Raw genomic sequence first — 21,730 nt, 5'->3', positions numbered from 1 at the left:
GAGCTTGTGATGGGAACCAGCATCAACTCGCATATGCACACACAGCAAGGCAGCAAGGGCGGCATGCAACGAGGCGAATAATGGCACGAGCCCCTCTGGGCCCTTCAAGCGGCCTCGCGGATGCACGCTGCCAACTCCGTCGTCGCCTGTGTCCTCACCCCATCACACCCTCTGATTCAAGTAGTGTAGTGTAGGTGCAGTCTGCAGTCTGCACCTCATTGACAGAGCGTCTCGAGTCTTCAGAAGGAGCCACCGTGACTTGACTTGGGCTCGGCGGTCAAGAGTTCCCGGCTGCATAAGTCAGATCATATTGCGATAAGTGCTCGATTCGCCCTCAAGCTCCCGTACGTCAGTACGCCAGGACCGTTCCGCATGCCACTGTGGTATTCACCATCAACTCAGTTTCTCCGATCGAGAGACCCACAGCCCCAAGACGGGCTGCTACGTACAATTCACCAACTGGGAGAGCTTTCCATTTTTTTGGGGGCCCACTCCTGCGGCTGGTAGATACTCTGCCGGTGAGGTGGAGAGTCTCTGCAGCTGCAGGCCCGCAGCCTCCGTTTTCTGGAAGACCCACAGTGCGCAAATTACGGTGGTGCCCTGTGCCCTCGTCCGTATCCGTACTCCCTGCGTCCGACCTTGGTAGGTACCACAGCGTTTGCCAACGGTTTCCTGTCCAGGTCCAGCAGCCCAGCCAGCCTCAGGACGTGGGGCCCTTGTAATTGATTCACGGCCGCGACCAGGGAAAGAAACGGCGCCCGGCGGGCTGGCTGGCTGGCTGGCAGGCAGTCGGTGCTGGTTGGTTGGTGGGTGCTGGCTTCCGAGCTTGGAGCTCTCTGCCCTGCCCTGCCCTGCCCTGCTCTCCCACCTCCACCCTCCCACTTTCGTTCTCGCCTCGCCCCCCCCATGTCGAGCCGGGGTCCCGCCGTCGCTTCATCTTTGTGTGTGGTTGTGCGAGTGTGTGTGATTCCCTCCTATTTACCACCCTCCCTCCGTTTACCACAGTATTCCGTACCTCGCCAACTCTGGTTCGCTCAGTCCGCTCTGCGCCTCTCTTCGCCCCCTTCTTCTATGCCCTCGGCCCCCCTTTTTTTGTTTTGTCGCCTTGCCTCGTCCCCATCTCCATCCCATCTGCACCTGCTTGCAAGTGTCAGCGGCGAGGACCCATCTGGACAACACGGGCTTTCGCAAATTTGGGGGGATCATCGTGGAATCGAAATCAAACTTCTGGAACCTGGCTCTTTCTTTCTTATTCCAGTGTCTCGGACCGGTCCTGGTCTGCCTTACCCAGCATCGCATCCATTCGATCAGCATTCCGAAATCCTTGCGCCTTTCTGTCCTGACTTCAGCCGCTCCTTTTTTGACTACGATACCCAACTCACAGGTCGCTGTGCAGCCACTTCTTTGGACTAACGCCCTCTTGCAAACATTCTCTGGACCACCTTTGGATAGCTCATTGACCTGGACTGCCGAATAACCACTGGTCGAGCTCGCCTTGGACAATTGGGCCATCAGCCTGACAACTGCTCCCAACAGCAAGCTCTAGAAGCGAGCGCCCAACCGCCCGCCCGCCCCCTCCTAATCCGGATACCGAACCTTGGTCACACACGCGAACATGGCCCCCTCGCTGACCGCACACACCTCCTTCACCCGTCCGAGGACGAGTGATCGCGATGCCCGCCCTGCTACCCGCGACCAGGGCGACACCAACCTCATCATCCCCAGTCGGACGTCGTCGCTGCATTCGAGAATCACCCAGCCCATCCCCTCGACCCTCAACGCCAAAGCTCAGCAGCGGACACCCAAGACCCTCACACATGCCTACATGGTCTGCGGTGTTGGCCGGGAGCCATCCCAGTGGGTCAAGGCCCCGGCCCCGGCTCAGGGCAAGATCGGACACATGAAGGGTGCTGTCGGCCAGTTCTGGCTGCCAGAGATCCTGGGCAGTAGCCCCAGGTTGGAGCAGGACAACGACATTGCTCGCTCCTTGCACGCTGCCATGAGGGTGAGTCGGCTTCGCCCATGTAGAGCGGTGAACGTCGCGCTAACGTTCCCTAGGCTTGTTTCCCCCACGACGTCGAGATCTGCACAGGTCGTAGCCAGCCTCACTGCGTCCACCACGCCTTTGTCCTTCAGCAGGACTCTTCACACACCCTCTACGGCATTTGCCTGAGGGTCTGGTCGCGCGCAGACGAGAAGCGTGCCGAAACTATCCGTGATCTGAGGAAGAGGACGGAGCCCGACTTCTACGACAACACCGACGAGACGTACTGGATTCCCTACTGCTTGTCCTTCCTCTCCCGGTACCCACTCTACAACTTGCTGGGTGACTACCTGCGGGGAATGTGGATTCACTGGAACAAGGCTACCAACCTCTTCCATGCCGAGGAGGTCTCGAGGATCCTGAGTTTCCCCGCGCCCCGCCTCAACGACCTGGTGCGAATCGACATGAAGGACTATGCGCTGTGCTACCAGTTCCCGTCGTCCCCAACTGGCTTCCAGAACTTTGCCATGTGGCCATTGTTTGCTTGCCTGTCTATTCCCAACATCGTGGGAGTCATCGAAGCCGCCATCTCGCCGACTCGCCGCATCATCTTTGTGAGCCACTACCCCGCCATACTCACCGTCGCCGCCGAGACGATTCGATACTGCGTGCGCGTCTACGAGTGGAGTGGGCTCTACGTGCCAGTGGTGCATGCCCGTCATGCGAAGGAGCTCGTCCAAGAGCCCGGCCCATACATCCTGGGTGTTACTGCCGAATGCCGGTCGCTCTTCACCGCGCCCAACGATGCTCTCGTGGTTGACCTGGACCGCAACTTTGTCCTGACCTCAGACCCGCCGACTGCCCTAACACCTAACCAGCGCAACAAGTTTGTCACTCGCCTGACCCAGGCTCTGAATGGGGACGTCACCCCATCCGGCGTCCCACAGCACCTTCGCTCCGCATACGGCGGTGGCAAGCTTGTGCCAGCTGGTCAGATCATAGTGATGCGCGGCGAGGTCGAGTCGATCCAGGACCCCGAGTGGTGGAATCAGGACTCTATTATGGCTGTCATGGACCACGTCTGTGAGAAGATGGGTCGCAACAGCGGTATCAAGGCTGTTTTCGGTGGATCTGTCAAGAAGCCACTGATGACGAAGGTGTCTATGAGGCACCTGAACGAGATCGTGCGCGAGAGGAACCAGTACTCGCGTGACGCCCAGGAGGCTTGGCAGGACTTTATCAACCTGAAGGGTCGCATGGATACCGAGCTCGCCAAGGTTACCAAGCGCAACAACTACCTCAATGAGGAGTTGGAGAGCTGGAAGCAGCAGGTATGTTTGGTGGACCCGCCACTTGCGACGAAGATAGGGCAAGCAATGCTAACTCATCCCAGTTCCTCAAATTCCAGGCCTTTGCTGAGACGCTCACGAAGGAAACCCAAGATCTCAAGGTCAAGATTGAGGGCCACAAGAGGGAGAACCGTCGCCTGGGTGGCCTCATTGACCAGCAGAAGGATGATGCCGCACGCATGTCCGTCCGCCTCACCGGAACGGAGAAGCAGCGTGATGACGCACTTGAGGCTCTTGTCCTCCAGCAGGAGATCGCTGAAGAGCTGGAGCGCGAGCGCAAGAGGAACAAGAAGGAGCTTGCTGCTATGCAACACACCAATGTGACCATCATGCGCCAGCGCGACGAGGCTCGCCGCGTCGTTCTGCACCTGCGCAGTCTCATCGGCGGACAGAGCCACCACATGGAGCATCTTGTCCAGTCCTTGACCCACCCCGTCGATTTGGAGGAGGAGATCGCAAACGGCTTTGTTGCGGCCACCGAGGAAGATGGCGGCATGTCGTCGGTTGACAAGGAGCGCCTCATCAAGGCTGCTCGCAACAGCAAGCGATTCTCGACTTCGAGCTTCTTCGACGTGGCAGACCGCCACCTGAAGGACAAGACTGACGCTATTTCCCACATCATCCGCAACATTGCAGAGCAGTGCCAAGCTGCCGTGGAGGGTCTGGACCTGGCGCTCGACGCCGAGACTGACACGCCGACGGCCAATCGCCGCCGCAGCAGCAACCTCTCTGGTCGCTACAGTGAGGATGGCCGCTCGACTGCTGCCTCTGATATGGGTGAAGACAGCCACCTCAACCCATCTGGACGCACATCGAGCATCCCTCCTACTCCCGACCTGATCCCAAACCGCAGCTCGACAAGCATGTCGATCGCGTCGACGATGACAACGCCCGAGCGATCATCGCAGCAGTACAGCATCGGCCACGAGATCCCGACCAAGATCGTCGAGGATGACGAAGAGGACTACACGGAGCGCAGCGACAATGACATGCCTCAGCAAGAGGCTGTCGTCGGCAAGCACGCCGAGTCCCTCATCCACCGCCCCTCTGGCGCTCGAATAAGTGCATTAGGTGGGCCCCGGTGAATCGCAGCGAAGCAGGGTCCCCCCAGCAAACGGGGAGATCCTGACTTCAAGAAACGGCGATCCATGGAGATGCAAGCAGCCTGCGATTGGGCAGAGCAACAGGCGAGACGAAAAGAAGAAGAAGCGGCGCAACGAAAAAAGAAGCGCGACGCCGACTTCAAGAAGAGGCGGTCCATTGAATTACTTGCGGGCTACGACCAGAACATCCACAAACTGTGGAGATGAACAGTGAAACGCAGCGGAGACAACAAACCCATGCACGCGCCCATGGCCATCCGTTGACGTCGGATTTCTTTTTTGCTTTCCTTTTTTCAAGAACATCATTATACCACGGGGATGGATGAGCTTCGGGAAGACTTTGAAGCTGATACGTAATGAGGCGTTGTGGAACTTTTATCTCGAGACGTCCCAGATTCACCTCTTGATATTTTTGTTTCTTTTGAGTTTATTTTGCCATGTTCCCTTTTTCTCGGCAACGTTGAGCATTTTGAGCGGATTTTGGGGATGGTTTGCAGGGGAATGATGGACATCTGGTTCTATCATGTCCTTGTCACACTCCGCTTGTCGGAGCTGGTGGAAGTTTTGAAAAAAAAAGACGGCGGTGACAACTGGCTTGGACGGGACACGTTTTGCTCGCCTGGACCCGAACGTCGGAATCGTGTGTAGGATCTCAGTGCTGGGAGAGAAAAGCTTGGGCGCAGATTCTTCAGTGTGGTGGTGGCGTGTGCTTGTGTTTTCCTTCTTCCTCCCACACCACGCGTACGTATGTACGGTTTGGCGGATTTCTTCTACTCTCCCTACCTTACCTTTTTCTTTTGATACCTCCATACAACCCCCGACCACTGCACACACAGGTTCAGTTTGCGATTCTCTCTCCGTGTATTCGACCACATACATTCGGATGCTATACGAATCAAAGCTTATTAATTCAAAATATCCCAAGAATCGTGCCACCGGTGAAGTGTCAATATGTGTGCCTACTGCTTAGCAGTGAACAGGATTTCTACGTCAACGATACGAGATGTACTGCTTATTCTCATTCTCGGAATCGCCCGTGTCCACGAGTTGAACAATGGGCCCGGCACTTGAAACGGGAACCGCCGCCCTCCAGGACAGTGCTTGCAACTAACACTGCTTTTTGCGATTCCGTTTCGTCCCCAGAATCTGGGATCTCTCACTCCGTAACGGGAAGTACCGCAAGGAGGAAACCCTATCTCTATCATTCTCTGGGGAGAGCAAGGGCTAGGGGGTCACCCATTTTAGAGTGGCGAGGTCAGGCCCCGGTATACGGAGTATATAATTCACATTAGCAGCCTTGAAGCGGTTTAAGGTTGGGCTCTCAGCGGCAGCTCCCGCCGATTGAGGGGGTGTCAGATTGACTACCTCATGCAATAGATCTTGGGTTATAGATGGGGATAGATGTATAATGAATAGTTGTTAGGACATGGGCTTTTGCGATGTGACATATATGGATGGTATTTTATGGAGGAGCGACGTCGGATCTGGGGCGACGGGTCACGTACACTAATAATAACACACTCGTACATGTTGGCATCTGCACTAATAAGCAAGCTGCCAATCAATATAAGCACGATGCAGCATCGAGTCCCGGCGGCCGGGCTAAAATTTCCTGCGTGTCGGCGCCGCGGTGCCGACGTGATTGGGCAATGGCCTGACAAACCCCTGACTCGATCCTTGCTCAGCATTTAGAAATCATGCGCTAAGATCTGCTCTTGGCCCAGCTTAGCAAGCTTAGCTGCCCAATGGCCCAAATGCCTCGCTCTCTCTCCAGCCAGCCGGATATTTGCCGTCTGCTGCTGACGCGCCGTTTACTAAGGCCGCCCGGCGGGGCGAGTAATGATTTTGAACGACTGACGTCGGACGGGGGACACAAGTAGTCGGCGCACTGCCGGCGCTGACTTTAGAAGAGACGGAATATTCTTGGTGATTCTTCATCCATTACTGTTCATATAGTCATCCTAGGCCTCTAGTCTCGCCTTTTCGTGGCCTTGATCTCAATCTCAGGTTTCTATAAAACAGTGGTCTCGGGCCTGCCTTCCCCTCATGAGGGTTTTCACGATCCTACTCTCCATCACAGTTGGAATCTTGTCTGTAGTACTGTTCAAGGAGCACATTCTCGAGACAGCCTCAGCCGTATATAACAACCTCAGTATTTTTACCGCCACCAACAGCAACAACAACAACAACAGCGAGACGATGGCAGCGAAAGCCAGCATCCCACGTGCGATCCGCAAGGCCTTCCTGGCCGTCGAGCAGGCAGAGGGCGCCGGCGCGCGCGTCAGGCGCTCCATCGGCACGCCGCAGCTCAAGAACTTCTCGCCTTTCCTGATGCTGGACCACTTCTCCGTCAAGCCGGGCGCGGGATTCCCTGACCACCCACACCGCGGGCAGGAGGTATGTCTTTTTTTCTCATCTCACGCTCACGCCCCCCCACGCTCCCTCTCACTCATCCGAGCGATCCTCAACCCCTGAGCAGCACAGACACCACCCTCCACTCTCCCTCTCCTCCCCAGGATAATAGGCTAACACCAAAGGAAAACCAGACAATCACATACATGCTCTCAGGCGCCTTCGACCACGAGGACTTCGCAGGGAACAAGGGCACCATCCACGCGGGGGACCTGCAGTTCATGACGGCGGGCCGCGGGATCGTGCACAGCGAGATGCCCGCGCAGAACGCCGACGGCAGCGCCAACACGGGCCTGCAGCTGTGGGTGGACCTGCCGCGGGACCTCAAGGGGTGCGAGCCGCGGTACCGCGACCTGCGGGGCACCGAGATCCCGACCGCGACCTCGGACGACGGCAAGGTCACCGTCAAGGTCATCTCGGGCCAGAGCCACGGCGTCGACTCGGTCAAGGACCTGGCGTACACGCCCGTGTGGCTGCTGGACGTCACCGTGCGGCCCGGCGGCAGGGTCGAGCAGGCCGTCCCGGAGGGGTTCAACGCGTTCCTGTATACCCTCGAGGGCACGGCGCTGTTCGGCGCGGAGAAGAGGCCCGTGCCGCAGTATCATAATGTTGTTTTTGAGCTGGAGGGGGATGCGATCGTTGCCGAGAATGAGGAGGGCGCTGAGGGGGACGCGCGGTTCGTCATTGTTGCGGGCAAGGTGCTGGACCAGCCTGTTGTGCAGTACGGCCCTTTCGTGGTGACCTCGCTAGATGAGGTTCGAGAAGCGCTGGAGGACTACACGCTGCACAAGAGAGGGTTTGAGAGGGCTGAGGGGTGGGCGAGCGAGATTGGAAAGTCGATGGTGCATTAAGTGGTATCGTTGTGTTGGTGTAGATTCGGTGGATATACCTGTTCATTGGCTTGGTGTACTGGCGTTCCAGGGTTATTATCGCTCAATTCATTTGTACTCCGATCTATACTCCTAAGGAATCTTTAGACGAGTAATTTCAAGAGTCTTCAAATACTTAACTAGCTGCCCAGGTGGAGAGTAAGTACGTGACCACTTCCTTTTGTAATACCTACATAGTCAGGTACGTTTACAGTCAAATGACATCCCACACGTCAGTTGTGTTGGTTTTTTTCGAGGTCAGAAATCGTGCATTCCCCATTTCTTGCATTCGTCACATATCAACTGATGTGCAGCGCCGACCCCACGTCGTCGCTTGCTAACCGCCCAGCACCAGGTCTCCCAAACGGCCTGGCTATGCTTTCAGCCACACACATGCATGCGGGACATGCAGGTGTGGGAACATTGAACCGGGGTCTGATGAGGCCTCAGGCTGCCGACTCAAGGTCCTCAGGTGACTCCATAAAGCGATCAGTTTCATCTTCATGCTCACTTTCAAACTTACCAAATGTTGTCATCTTGCCGGTGACAAAACTTCCTAGAGATATCAATTGATCATGGATCCACTTTCTATTGGCTCTGGCGCTGCTGGTTTCTTTGGCCTCGGCATCACTATCTGCAACGGACTTATTCGCTACTGTTCCAGCTATCGATCGCGCGAAGATGATATCGCCTTGCTCCAGGCAAATGCCGAACGGCTGCGGAGACACCTCGAGGTTCTGGAAGGACATCAGAATGGAGTCGGACTTCCGCCAGTGTCACCCAGCCTCCAGATATCAATGAACGAGTGTATAGAAACCAGCAGAGTCTGTCTCGCTGGCTTGAATCGACTGTGCGACAAATACTCGCCGCCGGCGACCGACCTGAATCAGAAATCCCGCAGCAGCTTCGTCCGCAGGGTCTCCTTTCCTCTTCAGAAGGACAAGTTTGACTCGTTTAGACGGCAGGTTCAGCATCTGCACACTACGCTCTCTTTTCAAGTTGGAATGATGAACTAGTAAGGCACCCAAGATGAATAAGGAAGCGCTTCTATCACTTGGCCAGATCCACTCACATTGCCGACAAATGTAGTGATGCCGTGAGGAACCTTCGGCAGGAGACATTGTCGGAATCTCTGAACCTCTCCTCGATCATCTCCACTCAGAGTCAAGATATGCAGCAGCAGATTGCCGCCATAATACCTGATCTGTCGAAGACGCTCGAGTTTAGACTCTGGAAGAGCGAACAATCTCTTCAAGCTCGAATGGACGCTCTGGAGATAATGATCAAAGAGTCTCTATGCTCGGATGAAACTGACGTACACGACAGCACTTGTTTTATCGAAAGTTCAAATACCGCACCGGAAATTCGCCAGGACCGATCGAAAGAGCTAGTTGCAAGCAGTCGGACGAAGCGGGTGTCAGGATCAGGGAAGAACTCGTCCATCACAGGCCCATTGTGGGAGCTCAGATGTCATTGCGCGGGCTCGATCTCGCCCGCTTATCCTGTCACCCATGCAACCTCGTGCCACCTCTCATTCAGATATAAACAGAGAAGGGCTCTCATTGGCAAGATCAGGCTCTTCAATTATTTCTTCCAGTTTCAGGTCGCTATTGAGTACTCTCAATATGCTTTCCTGCGCAGTCTGCACGTCCAGCATAACTTCACAATCCGGGCGACTGTTCCTCAAGGCTCACCGGCTTTCGATTTGATAGACGGCATTACTTTCAACATGGGCTTCTATTCCACGGTTCAGTCACTTCGAAAGAACCTCCAGAGCTGCCTTCAGAGACTCCAGCGTATGTTCATGGAAGGTCGAGCGTGGCCGACCGACATAGAGGACGGTACTGGGAACAACCTGCTTCATGTGAGTTAGAGATGCACCACTCGGACGGAGCCCGGGCATCTCAGATCACAGTCAAGTCTGCAGACTAACAACCACACAGGCAGCTACTAGTGCTTGTTGGCACCTCATGGCCGACGAGATGAAGGAGACATACTCGCAATTCCTTCAAACATTGGTAGAATTTGGAGTACCATTGAAGGACTCCAGTTGTTCAAACGAGTAAGTACTACCAGTCCAAGTCGGATCACCTTCAAAATCCTTGCAATCCCATGGAATTCCCGATTAATAAAGACTCAGAACGCCGGTCACCATTGTCCTCAAGAGATTGACGCGTGCAGAAAAGTCTGATGTCTCAGGCTTTACGGTGGTTACAGGAGTTGTAAAAAGCCTTTTGGACCTCGGCGTTGATGTTTTGGACATAATGCCCTTGCAAACATTTGGACCATCGATTCTTCCAATAATCGGACATGAAGTATTTGAAGAACAAGGAAGTTAGTCGTACCTCCTGTCAAAAACTTGCGATATACGTTGCTGACATCTTAGCAGCGATAGATCAGGAAGAACTACCTCGTGCGTTGCTGGAGAAGTGGGAAAGCCGGGTGCGCGGTATTCTCACAGGTAGCGACGCCAAAGACCACCTCTTAACAAGGGGTAAATTAGGTGAAACTCCGTTGCATGTTGCATCCCACTGGCCTCGAGGTATGGAACTGATACTAGAGTTGGGAGGTGACACCGTTCACGGTATCATCGACGCCGAGGATGTCAACGGAGCGACGCCCTTAGATTACGCCCTAAAGTTGAACGAGCCGGATTGTGTCAGAATGCTCCTGGAAAATTCTGCTGAGATGGACTTGGAGATCATTCAGAACATTGCGAACTGCAGGTGGGAAGCGTCAGCTAGGCAGCGCCCCGTCACTCCCGTATTGACGCAAGCCCTCGCAAAGCGGCGTCAGAAGCTGCTCCGCCTTGCCAACGACCACATCCCGGAACGAAAGACACTCGACAACATGGGAGTTGAGAATGAAGTTTTGATCCAGCAAGAAGCTTTCGGACTGGTTCGAGCACTGATGGAGGAGGGAGTGATCCTGCCAAAAGAGTTTCGGAGCGTCCAGCCAGGTTCAGTCTATCACTGCGCGGTCATGAACGATGAGACTGCCGAATCATTGTTCAGCTCTGGATTCAGCCAGACAACCGTCGAATTCCTCGGCTTCACCCCGCTAATGACGATAGATCTCGTCAGGCTGAGCCAAAGATACGAGTCCAAGATAATGTACAGTCAAAGTGCGCTTAGTCTTGTTGACTGGTTCTTGCGCCATGGTGAAGACCTGAGCAGGCCGATGCCAGCAGCAGCGGCTGAGCGAGGAATAAGCAGTCGGAGAGAAAGCTCCCCTGGAGTGTGCCTAGTCCACCAGATCGCCAGCGAAATGGGGCGGAGCATGCGCTACCAGACAGCCTTCGGCAGCGAACGGCACACGCCCATGTTGCAGCAAATTCTGACCTCGCCAGTGTTGGATTGTTGCGACTGTCTTTGCACGGAGAATGGCTGCTCTGCTGCCTCAATATTGGCGCGTGAAGTGTGGGCGCTTGCGAATGGAGAACCAACGCCCGGCGAGGTGGCGGGATTCAGCCGGACAACATGGCGCATGGTCATGGACCTGTTGACCAGCAGACTGGCTGACCACGCCGGAGCTCGCAAGTTTGCCTCGGATTTTATTCGCGTCAGCACTTTCGAGCGACTCGGAATGAGCCACACTTGCTGCAGGTTTATGAATAATAGTGGCAAGTACGAAGACCCTGAGAAAGGGGTGACTGCTGCCATCCTGGTGGGAGAGTACAAATTGGTTGGGATCATGGACCCTGAGGACGTGATAGAAATCCAAGAAGAGGAAAGATACTTGGAGGCAATGCTCGAAGCACTCGCGGAGGAGTTTGAAGTCAATTATGAGGAACTGGGCTTGTCGCTGAGCGAGTTCTTCTTCACGTACTGGTGGACTCGCATGGACGAGGTTGAAGTAGGCACCAAGATGTCTCAAGAGGAAGTAGAGGCTCTCCGGAGGATAGGTGTTGTTTTTGATGCGTGAGAAATATAATTCAATCTTCCCTTCAAGCAGAGCACCATATGAAGTCCATTTTCACATGGATGCCTCGCTTTCGGGTGATATTGTTGCTATAACTTAGATACTCAGAGCACTTGTGGCGGCTGAGAAGCCCACAGGGTGCTGCCATCCTGTATAAGAGCGTGAAAAATGAAAGGCTGCCGCAAAACAATTTGGGACAGATGATCTTATCAAACCGTTCTGTCCTATTACAGTTTCCATCCCTCACAACCACGGCGACCTCGGTTTGTGCCATCTTCTGGTTGGCCACTAGACGGAAAGAGGTGGCTTCGTGCAGAAGATTCCGTACGCCCCGATCATTATACAGAGGAAGAAAAAGACAACGTTGAACCCGGCAGCTGAATGGGGGACAAACTGCCAGAATGATGCAAGGAGGCCCACATGGAGAAGAGCGATGACTCCAACGAAGATCTCTAGATGAGTGCGTCCCTAGCAGAGGCACTGTGTTAGCGATTGATCCGAGTCATCATGGGCCGATCTGAAGAAAACCTACAACAATGAGTCCACACAACCAGCACGCACGATTACCATGAGCACGGTCGATCATCGTGAGACACCAGAAGACAAAAATGAAGGAGAGTAGTCCGAAGAGAACACCGACCACTAGATTCGCGACCTTACTCCCGAGAGTGTTGGATGAGACTGATAAGATGTTCATGACGATGCGCAGGCTGATGATGACCCACATGCATAGACGGCGCACAATGGTCCGCCAGGTGCCATTGAAGGACCAGGATCTCGTGTATTCGCCAAAGCTGAGGCAGCTGCGGGATTTCCATGAGGCTTTTGGGCCGTCATCGATGATGGTGGTGCCATCCATGTTGAGTAAGTGATGGATCTTGAGCGAGACCTGGTGCTAGGTAATTTTGAACGGTTGAAGAGAAGGGGAGACCCGTATGTTGAATGTCTCCACGACTTAGATTATTTACAGCACCTTTTTTACTGCTTCGGAGCTGATGGAGGGAAGAGAGGTCGAAATTATGGAAACAGAACCTGGCCCTCGGGTAGATTGTTTCCTGGTATCTCGGCCTAGGTAGAATATTATTGCAATCAGCCATCAGAAGGGGCTCGAACCCGGGGGTCCCAACCGAATCACCTCAAAGTTTGCCTTCGGATCGGGGGCTAAGAAGCTCTTCCTCTTGTGGTAATTACATAGATATCTGCCGAATATTTGTGTTCCAAACTGCTGATTCGAAACATGGCCAAGGAGCAAACATGAATGGTGAGTGCGCCGGATAATCAAGCACCAGATGGGAACGGATGCAACAGGTGTCATGGTTGCAGTGTAACACAATTGAGACAATGTAGTACCCCAATAGTCCAACAATGCAGTGAGCAGCCTGTATCCATGTGCAACTGGTGATACTGGATGCGGAATCAGGGTGACGAAGCTCGTATTGTCAAACGCTGAATTGTGTGCACCATTTCATTTCTTGTGTAATGTGAAGGGAAACCTCGACTAATACCCAACACTCGACATACACCGACGGCATCTCTCCCACGGCCATTTTCCTAACGTTTTTTAACTTTTCAACCACATGCCCCGGGGTGGCCTGAGCCACTTCATGAGTCCAACCGATTGGGAGCAGGCAAGATACATGGCCGTTCTGGCTCAACATCTGCCAGGGGTAACAAGAAATTGTTGGGACGATATTTATCAATGCTGCTTGAAAATGCGCTTTGGGAATATGCCACATCATCCCTTCCCTCCAGTTGTTCGTCGACTAGCACTTAAAGATCTTGAATGTTCCGTTTGCCTCTGATCATGATGCCAGCTCTGTTAGTCTTGTCTGTGCGGCATGAGGCTACGGCCATGATCTCACGTATTGTATTCTCTCTGCACTGTTATTGGCAATTTTCTTTTCTTTCATTTGTCAAACGCTTGTTTTTGACCGTTTACCATTTTAAAGGCACCACATATTCTTTATATGCATTGGAATTAGAAACAAAACCGCACTCTTGATCACTGTTTCGTGAACCTCTCTGCGTGCCCGCCCCACGGACTCAGCATGCTTCAACTGCCCAGTGACTCCATAAGGTTCTACAAAAATAGCCATGCTCCGCCATAAAATCTTACATGATATCATATGCTTTATACTCCAGGGTTAATCTTTTCATCCACTTTCTTCCCCTCAATCGCAGCTTGCTGCTCCTCGGCAAGCACGTCGGCGGGGATGCGATCCGGTACATCATTGGTGAGAACAATCATCGGACCGAGTGCTGCAGCCATGAGACCAAACGTGACGCAACTTCACCGAAATAGTCAGAATAATTAGCCACTTAAAATATCTAGAACGATTATGTGACTTACAATCCAACGAGAGTACTCAGGTTCGCATTCGTGTTGAGCCCGTATGACACCGCTTGGCCAACTGCTTCGACGCAGCGGAATGCGGCCCCGTTGCGGACATTGGCTTTAAGCCTTTGTCAGAACATTTGCTATAGCCTCAATTAGAGAGAGTAGAGAGACTTACATTGTGCGTCAGTTGCAAATGATGATATTAACCAGTACATGTACGATTGCGATAGCGGACCAGTAGTCTGTACGAAGAAGTAGGGCAGAAAGGCTGAGGGATAGAGCGGCTCGTCCCAGTCGATAGCGCCAGGGTTGTGTTTGTCGAAACGTGTTTGCATGATGATGGACCAGACATAAACGCCCATGTTGAGAAGTACGACCGTGTAAAGACCAAGCTGAGCCCTCCGTCGCTGACTCAGACCTTTGAGGTCAAGGATGAAACCTAGTCCAAAACAGCCCACACTTGCAGAATAAGATGTCAGCACAGGAATCTGTGACAATATACTTGGAAGTTGAGCGAGAAATTACTGCTTTACTTACATGCAAAAGAAGGGTGATATTAGGGATGAGAGCGCCCGAGCCCGAACGCTAAAGTAGGTGGCCAGGTATGTAGACCAGGTTCCACTGTCAAACAAATCAGTTCCGATACTTCATAGTCATTAATTTGAGAAGGACAACTTACCTATAAAAGAATGACCAGAACGCCCAAATGCAGGACAGAAGTATCAGCTTCGAAGTTACAGTAATCTTGATCTGCTTCAGCTCTTGTTTGCTGCTGAGGGTCTCGGATACGACGATCCTGGTGCCGTCCGATCTGACGACCCGTTCAAGTGGAGAGATGAGGAACGCGAAGGGTAATCTGCCCGATATGATTGTCAGTGCCAATTTGATGGCCCTATTCGAAGCTCGATCATTTGTACTTACGCCAGACACTCGATGATGACAAAAGCGATGTAAGTGTCGGGAGTGACACCTCCTTCGACACCCTTGACGTGATTCTTTGCCAAGCTGCGCGGCTGTCAGTAAGAATGATCTGGTTGAATGCTTAGGTATGTAAAACTGGTCCTGGTACGTACTTGATCCCACCGCCAACAAGCTGACCCAAGTTACGAGACACGATCCAAAGAGCCAAGTATCGGCCTCGCACCCCTGATGGCGCAAGGGACAGGATAGAGCCAGCTTCCGCGACGTACCAAAACCCAGTCCCGGTGCCGTTGAGGAAACTGGCGAGAATGAGGAACTAGTATCGCCACAGTCAGAGAACAGAACAAAGTCCTTGTAAATAGAAGCTGATCGAGCTTACCCATTGGTTTCCATATTTGCTGTTGGCGTAGTACGATGCACCGCGGATGGGGAACGTTGCGGCACCAATAACCAGAGACCACTTGACACCGAGCTTATTTACCAAGGGGCCACCGAAAGCGCAGACGATGGCGAGCATGGTGTAGCTGATGGCGGTACTATTTCCGGAAGATGCTTGTCAGCACACACCTTTACTAGTGATATAGAATTGCGGAGGGTGTACACACGCAGTATTGGATGTCTGTGGTGTTGCTAGACCGCCACCACCGAGGCCTAGTGAGAGATCAGCATGTAATGAACCAGTCGAAAGATTTCCGAGAACGCTTTACCAGCGATGGCGTCGTCCATAGCTGGCCCGCAAAAGGCCTGGACACTGAGGAGCATCATCTGGGTTAAGCTATGCTGCCAAATCCTCTTCCATAACGGCACATTCCGTCTGTACGCCTCCATGTCGACTAGATCTGGGTTCGCATTAGTGGCGCTGTTTGCCAACTCAAGGGAAGGATGCTTCTCCCGAGTGGCATCAGTCCCACCGCGAGCGGAGGTGTTGTCCACTTCCATTATGGCCTCAAACGATGCTGGAGCGGGGGCTTCGAGGTTTATGAGAGTGACAGGAGCAAGAGATCGAGCAAAAACGCGCAGCGGTCATACTACCGTTTATAAAGTTTCTGGAGGCGCTGGAACTCAATACATATGGCCACACGAACGAGCTTCTCCTCAGATGTGTGTCCGGGATGGTGTTTCTTATCTGTGGGCCTGGCCCGGGGGGGTCAACGACCATGTATCTTCTCCAAACGCACGATATGGGGTATTGTGCAGACAAAGGCCATGAATCGTGATGGTTGGACATTGATGCGCGCCCGCCGGACGCGATGGGCCCTGGCCGGCAACAATTGCGCCGAGACGACTTCATCGTTACCGGCACAATCGACCTCCAATCTCAAGGAACAGCAACGACAGGATATCCTGTCCATTGCAAATACACATTTACATGTCTAGTAATTGGTGATCCGGCAATGTTCTGGCGAAGTGCAGTTACTTTTCAAACGTCGTTGGAGGTGATAAGAGGTCGGACTGCCCCCGTATTTTGCATGCTTGGCGGGGATATCTCCGAGTCCGGTCCGGGCCGGCTTGGTCTACCCCATCATGAGCGGCGGGAGACGAGGAAGGTCGAAGCGATAGGTTGAGCGGGGGCCACCGATTTCGACATTGCTGATCCACCAAACACGTGAGTGCGCTCAGCGTTGCGATCCTTGCGAATGGAATTTAAAACCGCCCAGAAATTCTCACTTGGCAAGCCTTCCCCATGGCAAGGCACACCATGGCTAATTCCAGGCAAACCACAAAAGTCATCGTCGTAGGCGGCGGGGGCACGATTGGGTCATCGACGGCTCTACACCTCCTTCGGTCCGGGTACACTCCCTCGAATATCACCGTTCTTGACACATTTCATTTTCCCTCTGCCCAGTCCGCCGGGAACGACCTCAACAAGATTATGGGCATTCGTGTCCGAGATAAGATCGATGTACAACTGAGTCTGGAGGCGCGGGACATGTGGAGAAATGATGCGTTATTCAAACCATTCTTCCACAAAACAGGAAGGGTATGTTGGAAATATTACGTTATCCGGTGGACACCTTGGTATAGTGACTTACGATAATGTAGCTGGACTGCGAGGTTTCCGAAGAGGGAATCGCTGGCCTACGGCGGGAGTATGAAAAACTCATTGAAGCAGGGGTCGGGGAGACGCACGAATGGCTAGATAACGAAGACAAAATTCTGGCCAAAGTTCCACTCTTACCAAGGGAAAATATCAAGGTAAGATGCATGCCGTGTCGGTAGGTATAGCAAATTTGCTGAGGATTGTGTACTGCCAGGGCTGGAACGCAATCTACAGTGAGGACGGAGGCTGGCTTGCCGCGGCAAAAGCAATCAACGCTATTGGTGAATTTTGTCAAAGTCAGGGTGTCAAGTTTGGATTTGGAGGGTGAGTACAACAATCTAATAGCTGAGAAGTTATCAAGCTAATACTCGCGACCTGGGACAGTGCTGGCTCATTCAAACACCCACTGTTTGACAAGGACGGAACGGTGTGTATTGGCGTAGAGACAGAGGACGGCACAAAATACTACGCAGACAAGGTCGTCCTCGCAACAGGAGCCTGGAGTCCTACATTAGTGGATCTGGAGGAGCAGTGTTGCTCAAAGGTAAGAGACCGCAACCAAATTTGCCGGCTTCGACACTGACATATGGATGAAGGCCTGGGTGTACGCCCACATGCAACTGACGCCACAAGAAGCAGTCGAGTACAAAGGAGTCCCCGTCGTCTACCACGGCGATATCGGCTTCTTCTTCGAGCCTAATGAGTACGGCATCATCAAAGTCTGCGACGAGTTCCCCGGCTTCACTCGGTACAAGCAACACCAGCCTTACGGAGCCGACGCGCCCAAGCCGGTGTCAGTGCCGCGGTCACACGCGAAGCACCCCACCGACACCTACCCTGATGCTTCCGAGGTCACCATTCGCAAGGCTATAGCGACGTACTTGCCGCGCTTCACACAAAAAGAGCTTTTCAATCGGTCCCTTTGTTGGTGTACTGACACTGCAGACTCATCGTTGCTTATCTGCGAGCACCCGAGATGGAGAAACTTTATTTTGGCGACTGGGGATAGCGGGTATGTCTCTTTGCCTCTCGAACAGCCTTACCGAAACGTACATGTATGCTAACAAGCCTGCCAGACACTCTTTCAAGTTGCTGCCCAACATCGGCAAGCACGTTGTGGAGCTAATCGAGGGAGACCTAGCCCAGGACCTTGCGGAAGCGTGGCAGTGGCGGCCCGGGTCTGGGGATGCAAGGAAGTCCACGCGTGCGGCGCAGGCGAAGGATCTGAGTGAGATGCCCGGGTGGAATCATGACAAAGAGGTGACGCTGTAGAGCATCCCGGGCAATTCTTAGCAGATCAAGCAAGCCTGCCCAGTTAAAGCCACAAAGCAATACGAGGACCACATTTGTATATGAATCCTGCAATCTCTGCTTGAGGAGGGGATCATGCATTATTGCAGCGACTTAAAAGCGCGTCCTGGGTTTTCAGAGCTATTCCAATCACAGGCAACAGAGACCACAAAGGAGACAACATCCAACCAAGTCATAACCAACTCAATGTCTAAGACTGCTCACGAGAGCGAGTCACAGAAACACTTGCTTTGCTCCTTACAACTGTAAGTAATCTAATCTCATCCACAACATAATTAGGCCAAGTCTGGTCCAGCCTACATAGTAGAGACCGATATCAGTGTCCAGATGTCAGTTTTAAAGTATTCTTAGCACGGGCTAGTTCCATGGCTGGTTGTGGCCGACATAGTGCGCCGTAATATGTGGAGGCTGCATATATACAGTACAGCTCTGGATTGGGTGGACCAACAGTTCCAGCCAGAAGCCATCGCATTTTGTTCGCAGCCCCTTACCTTCAAACTTTCACAAGATATTCGTTTCGCACATTCCTCATCAGCCCCATTTACACGACATACGCATAGGTACCCATTTAGTACGCAATTTTATTTTAAGCTTTAAATTCTTCCCAGCTCGACAACACGAGTTATATCCACGGCAATAATCGAGCGCGATACCAAGTCCTAATAAAGCAATGACCATACCTCTCTTGATATGCCGACATATATGACCGAGTCCCAACAAAGCAATGCCCCTACCCCTCTCGATACGCCGACACATACGACTGATACTGTACCTGGCCCGGGGCTTGAAGGCCATTTCTCCGTGGAGCAAGGCATAAAAAGTAATCCTTGGCCCGGCCGGACGTTTATAATTAGAAATCGGGCGTCAGATAGGGTTCTGGCGCGAGAGCATGGCCGCTTGGTGCTGAAGAGGATTGCAGATTTGGAGGTCTGCGGTTGGCATTAGGCCTGCATTGAGAGGAAGGACGAATGGCTTGGTTTTCGTGAAATAAGTTTGGGCGTCTACCTTAGATGTGATAATCAAGGGGGCTTTAGAGCCTCGGCTATAAAACACAAGGCGTGGGAGGCTTTCAACGTAAAAAGGCATCCAGATAGAGGACATCTGCTTCTATCAATCTCTTGGTGGACTCAAATGCGCATGGCTGCCAACATGAAGACCCACCATATTATCGAAATTGAAGGGTCTGGAGACGAGGGTGGTATAGCTATGCGGTGGGATTTTATACAAGTCTAAGCTCATTTAAGAACTATCTTTTCATCATTACAAATAGCGATATAGTTGCTCGAGCTAGTAGCGATAATCCGTTTTATTCCGGTTGGATACCAGGGCCGAAACACTCAGGGCTCTACTAGGTCTTTTAGAGTAGGGATTTCAAACCTAAAAGATGAAAAAAAAAAGAACTTTAGCTTAGAAACTTGAAGATTAAGGGAATAAAGAGATCACCACAGCTACTAGTAATCCACTACTAAATATTAAGGAGTATATAATAAGTATATTAAATTATTAAGTAACTTTAAATTTATAAATAATCCTTTATATATTAAAGAAAGTTTTTATATATTAATAATTTAAATTATATATTAATATTATAATTAATACTTTTAATTTATTATAAATTCTACCTTATAATTTCTATTTTAATAATAATAATATAATATATTTTATAGTAGAAAATATTAAACTAATAACTTTTAATTATTTAAAAATTTATATAAAAGCTTTTATTAAAATATAATTTAATTAATAATTAAATAATATAATAATAATAATTTAATAATAAAATAAAAGATATTAGTTAAATAAATTAATAAATAAATATAATATATTAATATAAATAAAGTTATTATACTTTATATAATTCTTTTATTATAAAGTTAAAAGATTTATAATTATAAGTTTCTATTTAATTTATATTTAATTAATTTATTTTATTATAATTTAATTTAACTTAATAAAAATAGTTTTTAAATATTTTAATATTTTTATTTTAAAAACATTAAATTTAATATAAAACTCTTAAGTTTAAGTTTAAAATTCTTATAAATTTTAATTTACATTAAATTATATTTATAATTCTTTAAATTCTATAAAATATATTAATTATTTTAAATATTAATAAACTTTTAAAGAATAAAGATTTATTTTATATAATAATAAACTTAATTATTAATAATTATTTATTTTTATTTATAAATTATTAAAATTATAAACTTAGAATTATATATAATAATAAAATATAGTTATTCTATTTAATTATATTTTAATTCAATTAAATAATTACTTTTAAATGATTATATTTATAAAGTTAATTAATAAATATTTATTTAAATAAATTAAAACTTTATTTTTATTTATATTAAATAATTTATATTTATATTTAAATTATATAATAATCTTATATATAATACTTAATAATATTAAAATTAAATAGTTTATAATTTATAATAATTTTAATTTTTAATAATTAATTTAAATTAAACTTAATAATATTAATTAAAATACTTATAACTTAAAATATTAATATAAAAGTATATTTAAATATTAAATAGTATTATAAATATAATAAATTATAAAGTTATTATAAAAAGTTTTATATAATAAACTAAGTTAATATCTACTTATTTAATAATTATATCTACTTATCTAGTTTTTTTTAATTATTTACTTAATATAAGAATTTATATATAGGGTCTATATAAAACTATATATCTAATTAGAATTCTTTAAATTTTTAATACTTTTAGTATAAGCCCCTTTTAGCACCCCTTTTAATATATCTTCTAGTATATCTTCTAGTATACCTTTTAATATACCTTCTAGTACACCTTTTAGCGCCCCTTTACCTTTACCTTTACCTTTACCTTTACCTTTTAGGCTATATATATTTAAGTATTAACTAAGTATTTAAATACTAACTAAATACTAAAAGATTAAAAGTTAAGAATATAAAGGTAAAGACTACACTCTTTCTAGCTTTTTAGTACCCCTTCTAACCTTTTAGTACTTTAGACTTCTAGCCTTTTAGTATTTAGTTAGTATTTAAATGCTTAGTTAGTACCTAAATATATATAGCCTAGAAGGCGTGCTAGAAGGCGTGCTAGAAGGTGTGCTAGAAGGCGTGCTAGAAGGTGTGCTAGAAGGGGTGTTAGAAGGGGTGCTAGAAGGGGTGCTAGAAGGGGTGTTAAAAAGGGTGCCAGAAGGGGTGCTAGAAGGGGCTTATATTAAAAGTATTAAAAATTAGAGAAGGAAATTATATTATAGGGTCTTTTAATATTAACTTAAAAGGTACTTATAAATATAAGGGAGTTATTTAGAAAAATTAATATTAAGTAAGCGGTTAGTAGGATTTAGGTAAGTAGATATAATTATTAGGTAAGTAAATATTAGCTTTAATAAACTTAATTAAGTTAATTTTAAAAGATATATTATATTTTATTCTTTTAAAATATTAATTATATATTTTTTATTTTATATAAATATT

General features: G+C 49.3%; 6 protein-coding genes across 6 annotated transcripts; 4 read left to right on the top strand and 2 right to left on the bottom strand.

The window, feature by feature from the left end:
- The first annotated feature begins 913 nt into the window (after window positions 1-913).
- Window positions 914-5,363, top strand: KVR01_007440 (uncharacterized protein). Its single transcript, XM_044786624.1, has 3 exons — window positions 914-2,005; window positions 2,059-3,315; window positions 3,378-5,363. Exons 1-3 carry the CDS (start codon window positions 1,616-1,618, stop codon window positions 4,416-4,418), a joined length of 2,688 nt encoding a protein of 895 aa, XP_044643693.1. The 5' UTR covers window positions 914-1,615; the 3' UTR covers window positions 4,419-5,363.
- Window positions 5,364-6,328: 965 nt separating this feature from the next.
- KVR01_007664 (uncharacterized protein) lies at window positions 6,329-7,830 on the top strand. Its single transcript, XM_044788655.1, has 2 exons — window positions 6,329-6,833; window positions 6,983-7,830. The coding sequence occupies exons 1-2, from the start codon at window positions 6,483-6,485 to the stop codon at window positions 7,697-7,699; spliced, it is 1,068 nt and encodes a 355-aa protein (XP_044643917.1). The 5' UTR covers window positions 6,329-6,482; the 3' UTR covers window positions 7,700-7,830.
- A 407-nt stretch (window positions 7,831-8,237) lies between these two features.
- KVR01_007356 (uncharacterized protein) lies at window positions 8,238-11,667 on the top strand. Its single transcript, XM_044781312.1, has 5 exons — window positions 8,238-8,732; window positions 8,807-9,581; window positions 9,661-9,779; window positions 9,858-10,051; window positions 10,107-11,667. Exons 1-5 carry the CDS (start codon window positions 8,293-8,295, stop codon window positions 11,639-11,641), a joined length of 3,063 nt encoding a protein of 1,020 aa, XP_044643609.1. The 5' UTR covers window positions 8,238-8,292; the 3' UTR covers window positions 11,642-11,667.
- Window positions 11,668-11,926: 259 nt separating this feature from the next.
- KVR01_007144 (uncharacterized protein) lies at window positions 11,927-12,497 on the bottom strand (the record flags this gene model as incomplete). The annotated part of the gene is made up of 2 exons (XM_044785315.1): window positions 11,927-12,106; window positions 12,171-12,497. The coding sequence occupies 2 exons, from the start codon at window positions 12,495-12,497 to the stop codon at window positions 11,927-11,929; spliced, it is 507 nt and encodes a 168-aa protein (XP_044643397.1).
- Window positions 12,498-13,769: 1,272 nt separating this feature from the next.
- KVR01_007407 (uncharacterized protein) lies at window positions 13,770-15,836 on the bottom strand (the record flags this gene model as incomplete). Its single annotated transcript, XM_044781411.1, has 9 exons — window positions 13,770-13,926; window positions 13,989-14,091; window positions 14,152-14,464; window positions 14,793-14,832; window positions 14,898-14,981; window positions 15,167-15,213; window positions 15,277-15,433; window positions 15,503-15,548; window positions 15,605-15,836. 9 exons carry the CDS (start codon window positions 15,834-15,836, stop codon window positions 13,770-13,772), a joined length of 1,179 nt encoding a protein of 392 aa, XP_044643660.1.
- A 760-nt stretch (window positions 15,837-16,596) lies between these two features.
- On the top strand, window positions 16,597-18,271 carry KVR01_007167 (uncharacterized protein; the record flags this gene model as incomplete). The annotated part of the gene is made up of 6 exons (XM_044782648.1): window positions 16,597-16,878; window positions 16,941-17,093; window positions 17,153-17,262; window positions 17,323-17,482; window positions 17,535-17,950; window positions 18,015-18,271. 6 exons carry the CDS (start codon window positions 16,597-16,599, stop codon window positions 18,208-18,210), a joined length of 1,317 nt encoding a protein of 438 aa, XP_044643420.1. The 3' UTR covers window positions 18,211-18,271.
- Window positions 18,272-21,730: the final 3,459 nt, after the last annotated feature.

This window comes from Diaporthe batatas, assembly GCF_019321695.1.
Source record: "Diaporthe batatas strain CRI 302-4 chromosome Unknown Contig00008, whole genome shotgun sequence".
NCBI classification, from domain to species: domain Eukaryota; kingdom Fungi; phylum Ascomycota; class Sordariomycetes; order Diaporthales; family Diaporthaceae; genus Diaporthe; species Diaporthe batatas.
This window is presented reverse-complemented; position numbering and strand designations above follow the sequence as displayed.

Coding starts and splice junctions, on each gene's coding strand:
- KVR01_007440 (XM_044786624.1), top strand. CDS start 1,616: ATGGCCCCCTCGCTGACCGCACACACCTCCTTCACCCGTCCGAGGACG. Junction 2,006..2,058: donor CCTTGCACGCTGCCATGAGG/GTGAGTCGGCTT, acceptor AACGTTCCCTAG/GCTTGTTTCCCCCACGACGT. Junction 3,316..3,377: donor TGGAGAGCTGGAAGCAGCAG/GTATGTTTGGTG, acceptor AACTCATCCCAG/TTCCTCAAATTCCAGGCCTT.
- KVR01_007664 (XM_044788655.1), top strand. CDS start 6,483: ATGAGGGTTTTCACGATCCTACTCTCCATCACAGTTGGAATCTTGTCT. Junction 6,834..6,982: donor ACCCACACCGCGGGCAGGAG/GTATGTCTTTTT, acceptor AAGGAAAACCAG/ACAATCACATACATGCTCTC.
- KVR01_007356 (XM_044781312.1), top strand. CDS start 8,293: ATGGATCCACTTTCTATTGGCTCTGGCGCTGCTGGTTTCTTTGGCCTC. Junction 9,780..9,857: donor GACTCCAGTTGTTCAAACGA/GTAAGTACTACC, acceptor ATAAAGACTCAG/AACGCCGGTCACCATTGTCC. Junction 10,052..10,106: donor AGTATTTGAAGAACAAGGAA/GTTAGTCGTACC, acceptor ACATCTTAGCAG/CGATAGATCAGGAAGAACTA.